The sequence below is a fragment of the Ricinus communis genome, chromosome 7 (genome assembly GCF_019578655.1).
Source record: "Ricinus communis isolate WT05 ecotype wild-type chromosome 7, ASM1957865v1, whole genome shotgun sequence".
Taxonomy (NCBI): Eukaryota; Viridiplantae; Streptophyta; class Magnoliopsida; order Malpighiales; family Euphorbiaceae; genus Ricinus; species Ricinus communis.
This window is the reverse complement of record NC_063262.1, coordinates 10,075,225-10,081,022: the sequence shown is the minus strand read 5'-3', so window position 1 is coordinate 10,081,022 and position 5,798 is coordinate 10,075,225. Positions and strand designations below refer to the sequence as shown.

Genomic DNA, 5,798 nt, shown 5'->3' with positions numbered 1-5,798 from the left:
TTTCAAAATATGATATATAATTATAAAATATTAATTTTTTTTATTAAATTTAGACTATAAAATTATTTTATATTATTATAACGACAATCCTACAACATAGAAATAAAATAAATAATTAATTTTAAGGATTTACCAACTAACAAAATTCTTTATACAGACAACTTTAAACCATAAACTATTGTTAATAATTAAATCAAATAGCCCTTTTGTAGTTGAATTGAATTGTTCTCGAGTCCAAATTCATCTTTGATATATTCCAACTTACCTGAAGTTATTTGCTATTTAATTACTTAAATAATTAATTCAATCACTTCAAATCATAGACCCCATATCTATTTATTGTCATTATATTTTTATTGGCAAAAACGTGGCCGTTCAAACTCCAATATAATTGTCAAAATTGAGGGGGTATTTTTATTATGTTTGAACAGCCCTTTTTGGTATCATGATATGGGTAAAAATACTCTTTCTTTAAAGAATTGTTTTTTTAAAAAAATTATTGAAAAAGAAAAACAGATAATTTAATTTAAAAAAAAAATTAGACAAAAACAGTGTAAAGAGATTAATAAAATGTTTACATATAACACTCTAGAACAATATAAATAAGCAAATAGGTTGATCAAATTAAAAGGAATATTTATTTATTTTTATAGACTAAAGAAAATATATTATTAGAATCTTCAAACAAGTATACCCTTGCTCTAAATAAATAAATAAATATTATAGTCTGGATGGAGCCTCCTTAACTGAATCCAAATTGAAGGCTGATCAAGCCTATCTTTCCATATTGCCAGTCGTGCACCCCACAATTAGGTTAGCATTGGCCCAATATTAATATTATTACTTCTTTATTATTACTATTATTAATATTATTTTTTTCCAAAAATTATATTATTATGATATTTAAATTTTGAGCAATTGCAGTAACTGTCACATAAGCCAAGCAACCAGCATCAGTTTTTTGAATTTCAACCGCAACCCAAATGACAAAACTATTTCTTTACGTTAAATAATTCAAATATTTCTGAGCCAAGTCAAGCCAAGCCAAATTATCATATAAGTAGACATTCCTTTGGCTTGCAGATAGACCTATCCGACAAGATTCAGTCTTCACTTTATTTGTGCTCGAATTATATTTTTTTAGTATAAAATAATATATTTTATAAATATTTAAATGCATATTTATAATATAAATTCCTTTTAAAATTATATTTTAACATGCATTAAGAGGATTGGACCGGATATAAAATTTTCTTTTTAAAATTAAGTTCGATCATATTAACTCTTAAAATAGATATAATTATTTACGAACAAATTAAATTATAAATTCTTACTAACTTGAACTTAATTCAATTATTATAAAAAAAATTAAATAGAACATTTTAACTAAAATTAAATATTATAATATAAAATTAAGGTGAATCATATATTAATATATTTTAAAATTTATAGACCTAAATAAATTAAAATTAAAGAGACTAAAAATATAAAATATTTTGAGTTATAATTCTTCATTAAACCCATAACACATAGTTTCATAAAAACGTATGATTTTTTCGATCTAAATAAAGCAGGTTTTACATTAAGAAGATTTGTCTCAGCATATTCTAATCGATTCTTAGGTGTCAATAAGACAGATATAGCAGAAGGACTAAGACTATTTTCATAAAAAATATATAATATTTATTATTAAAAATCATAATATGTATATAATATAATTCAATGATTTTATAAATTAAATTAAAATATATTGTATATGTGAATGGACCACATAAAGATAATAATCTATGTTAAAAAAAATTTAAGAATGTAATAGACGAGGTAGCTCAAAATAATTCAGTCTATTTAGTTTCCATAATTTGAGTTTTTTTAAATTTAATTTACAAGCAGTTTATAAATTTGGGTAATTATTAAACCGAACCAATTCAAAACCAAGCCAATCACCGGTGTAGAAAACCAGGTTGTAGAAGCTGATAAAGCAAAGAACGAAAAGCCGAAGCCGAAAAGATTCAAAAAAAAGAATTGATAACTTGAAAGGGGGGGAGTGATGAAAGAAAAGGAAAAGAAAAAAAGAAAAAAAGAAAAAAGAAAAAGAGAAGAACATGGGGGAGAATTGTAGGAGAGAAAAAGGCTGTCAGCCAGGTCAGCCTATCTTTTGTTCTCGTGGTGGAAATGATTCCTCCCTCTCTCTCTGTCTCTCTCTCTCTTACCATTTCTTTAATTTGGTCCAAATTTCATTTGCATTTCAAAAAAATCCCTTACCCTCTCTCTATATATATACTCCTTTCTCCTCTTGTTTCCTTTGCTACCCATTTTTATCTCTCTCTGCTTCTCCTGCGCAATCAAAAGAAACCCAGCACACAGCAGCAACCCCCCAGGCCACATCTCTCTCAGACAGATTTGGCTTGGTTTCTCTCTTCCTCTTCAAGTCCTCCACTTCGATCCTTTTCTACTTTCTTTTGTGCTTTTCTAAGGTAAGTGACACCCATCGATCTGATTTCTTTTTCTGTTATTCCTTTTTAGTTTTTTGTTTCGGATCTATGAATTTCGTGTTTGTTTTGTGTATTGATGTTGAGATCTGGTATAGCTAGTGAATCACTATTTATGATCGTCACATTTCATTGTCTGATCTGCTTTTCTCTTATCTAGATCTGTGTTATTTTAATTTGATCCGCTTCTCCGTTTGTTTTTAGGGTTTTTTCGTACATTTTTTGCCTTTCGATCTAGTTAGAACTTTGAAATTCTTAACCTAATAGAATCTGAGGGAATTAGAAGGATTATAAATTATTATATTAGCAGATTTAGGTTCACCGTATAAGTAAATGGTAAAATTTTGACTCTAAAAAAATTGGAAAAGTTTTTTTTATAGAAAGTTTACTATGTTATTCTATTGCATACACATATAATTCAAAATTGTGAGTAGCTTGTATAGATACTGTTTGTAAATGGAGCGAAACAATTATAAGATTTGATATGAATGGAGTGTGTGAAGATTTTGAAGATACATAAAAATCATTACCTAATGCATTACTTCATGTAGTAAAAGTCAAGCTTGCAAATGTCCTTGGTGGGTGTCTGTCTATATATCGATTTGTTTGTAATCAGTTCTTTCTATGTTATTGCAGGTATTAGAAAATGGCCGACGCCGAGGATATTCAGCCCCTTGTTTGCGACAATGGAACTGGAATGGTGAAGGTGAGTTATGTTTATCTTTGTTGTTTTCAGAATTCAGTTGCAGTTTTTGTTACTTCAGTTTTGAATTGTTGATGGAGAACTTCTTTTGCAGGCTGGGTTTGCTGGTGATGATGCTCCCAGGGCAGTGTTCCCTAGTATTGTTGGAAGACCCCGACACACTGGTGTCATGGTTGGTATGGGTCAGAAGGATGCCTATGTAGGTGATGAAGCACAATCTAAAAGAGGTATTCTTACCTTGAAATACCCCATTGAGCATGGTATTGTCAGCAACTGGGATGATATGGAAAAGATCTGGCATCACACTTTCTACAATGAGCTTCGTGTTGCTCCTGAGGAGCATCCTGTGCTTCTCACTGAGGCTCCTCTCAACCCTAAGGCTAACAGAGAGAAGATGACTCAGATCATGTTTGAGACCTTCAATGTGCCTGCAATGTATGTCGCCATCCAGGCCGTTCTCTCCTTGTATGCCAGTGGTCGTACAACTGGTTCGTGTCACTGTCTGCTATATTCCCAATCTCACATTCCATTGTTTATATGAATGATTTGTCATATTGAATGGCTTTTCATTCGTAACAGGTATTGTGCTTGATTCTGGTGATGGTGTGAGTCACACTGTGCCAATTTATGAAGGTTATGCTCTCCCACATGCCATCCTACGTTTGGACCTTGCTGGTCGTGATCTGACCGATGCTTTGATGAAGATTCTTACCGAGAGAGGGTACATGTTCACCACCACTGCCGAACGGGAAATTGTCCGTGACATGAAGGAGAAACTTGCATATGTTGCCCTTGACTACGAGCAGGAACTTGAGACTGCCAAGAGCAGCTCCTCAGTTGAGAAGAACTACGAGCTTCCTGATGGTCAAGTTATCACCATTGGAGCTGAGAGATTCCGTTGCCCAGAAGTACTTTTCCAGCCATCTCTCATTGGAATGGAAGCTGCAGGAATCCACGAGACTACATACAACTCTATCATGAAGTGTGATGTGGATATCAGGAAGGATCTTTATGGTAACATTGTGCTCAGTGGTGGTTCCACTATGTTCCCTGGTATTGCAGACCGTATGAGCAAGGAGATCACTGCCCTTGCTCCCAGCAGTATGAAGATTAAGGTTGTGGCACCACCAGAAAGAAAGTACAGTGTCTGGATTGGAGGATCTATCCTTGCATCCCTCAGTACGTTCCAGCAGGTAAATTTTTCTTTTCAATGTGTTTTTACTTATATTTGCATAAGCTATATATTGGCACAAGGCTAACATAATTGCTTTGTTACTATCAGATGTGGATTTCCAAGGGCGAGTATGACGAGTCTGGCCCATCCATTGTCCACAGGAAGTGCTTCTAAAGCTCTTCCAAGTGCTTTAATGGTGAGTTACTTTTTCCATTTAGTTGGCTTTTTCGTGTCAAGGTGTCATGTGAACTCAAATGTGGTCGACCAGGGAGGAGTATGGAGGTGGGAGTCAGTAAAGGAGGGTTGATGTACCAAATAGCCTTCCATCTCTTGCAATTCATGTTGTTATTGCTGCAAGTGAGAGACTTAAAACTGTAATGGTTCCTGTGGATGTGGTGGACAGATACTTTGGTTGGTATTCAAGTCTTTACTATTGTGGTTCAACCATATCATTTTAGTAGGATGCATGTAACTGGAGAGTGATTGTGATGCTTTTTTCTTTTTTCTTTTTATTTTTTTTTTCATTTTAATTTTTCTTTTCAAGTTTCAATATTTGAAGGGCTTTTTTTTTCTTGAAAAACATTAATGTTAATAGTTATTGTATGAGAAAGTTTATCTAGTGTCAGTTTGCGGTCATAAACCTTATGAAAATTATATTTAATACCTTGTTTGAAAGAATCTATGCTCTGCCCATATGCACATACACATTTAATTTTTCAAGTGTTATTATTTAATGTTTGGTATTTAAGTTGAATATGCTGCAAAGGGCCTGGCATTGCTGGTGGTGGTGGTCCTGTAGTAATTAGACTCCGCCACTCTTAAACTTGCTATGGGTCCTGGAATTGATATTAATGAGCTATAATATGTTTTGAACAAACTTCAGTTGGTGGTTGTAGTTTACTCTTCAATTCAAAATACTTAAAAAGGTCCGATAAAATGGGCTCCAGCAGCTTATTTGACGATTCCAAACTGAAACAATCTACAGCAGTGTAAAATGTAATCGCTTGGTGCTGCCTGAATTTTTGGCAGCAAATGAAATTGTTTGGATGAGAATTGCTGCCTGAAATTTGTTGATCAGATTTTTAAGCCAACTTTGTGCTGTTAGATCAGTAGTCTAGTAGCTGCAAACTGCAGAAGAATTGTACCCTAAACTAAAGGTTCCCTTTGTGGTTTCCTCACAAGTGCCTCTTTATTAAAACTTGGAGTGGAATCTGGTTACTGATAGCTTCTAACATTGGTTGGTTCGGTAGATAATCGAATCTTAATGATAGCTTCTAACATTGGTTGGTTCGGTAGATAATCGAATCTTAATGAGCAAGGTTTACCTTTTCCCCTTAAGTATAAGCTCGAGTTGGATTTATGGAATCACTTTAGTGTTCTTTTGAATGGTACTTTTTGAAATTTGTGATAAGAATACGTTAGCATTCCAATA

The 5,798-nt window shown here is 33.2% G+C and overlaps 1 protein-coding gene across 2 annotated transcripts; it reads left to right on the top strand.

Annotated features, from left to right (window-relative positions):
• The first annotated feature begins 2,285 nt into the window (after nucleotides 1-2,285).
• On the top strand, nucleotides 2,286-5,044 carry LOC8273907 (actin-7). 2 transcript variants are annotated; one of them, XM_048376266.1, is made up of 5 exons: nucleotides 2,286-2,474; nucleotides 3,126-3,195; nucleotides 3,287-3,680; nucleotides 3,772-4,385; nucleotides 4,470-5,044. In XM_048376266.1, the coding sequence occupies exons 2-5, from the start codon at nucleotides 3,136-3,138 to the stop codon at nucleotides 4,671-4,673; spliced, it is 1,272 nt and encodes a 423-aa protein (XP_048232223.1). In that variant the 5' UTR covers nucleotides 2,286-2,474; nucleotides 3,126-3,135; the 3' UTR covers nucleotides 4,674-5,044.
• Nucleotides 5,045-5,798: the final 754 nt, after the last annotated feature.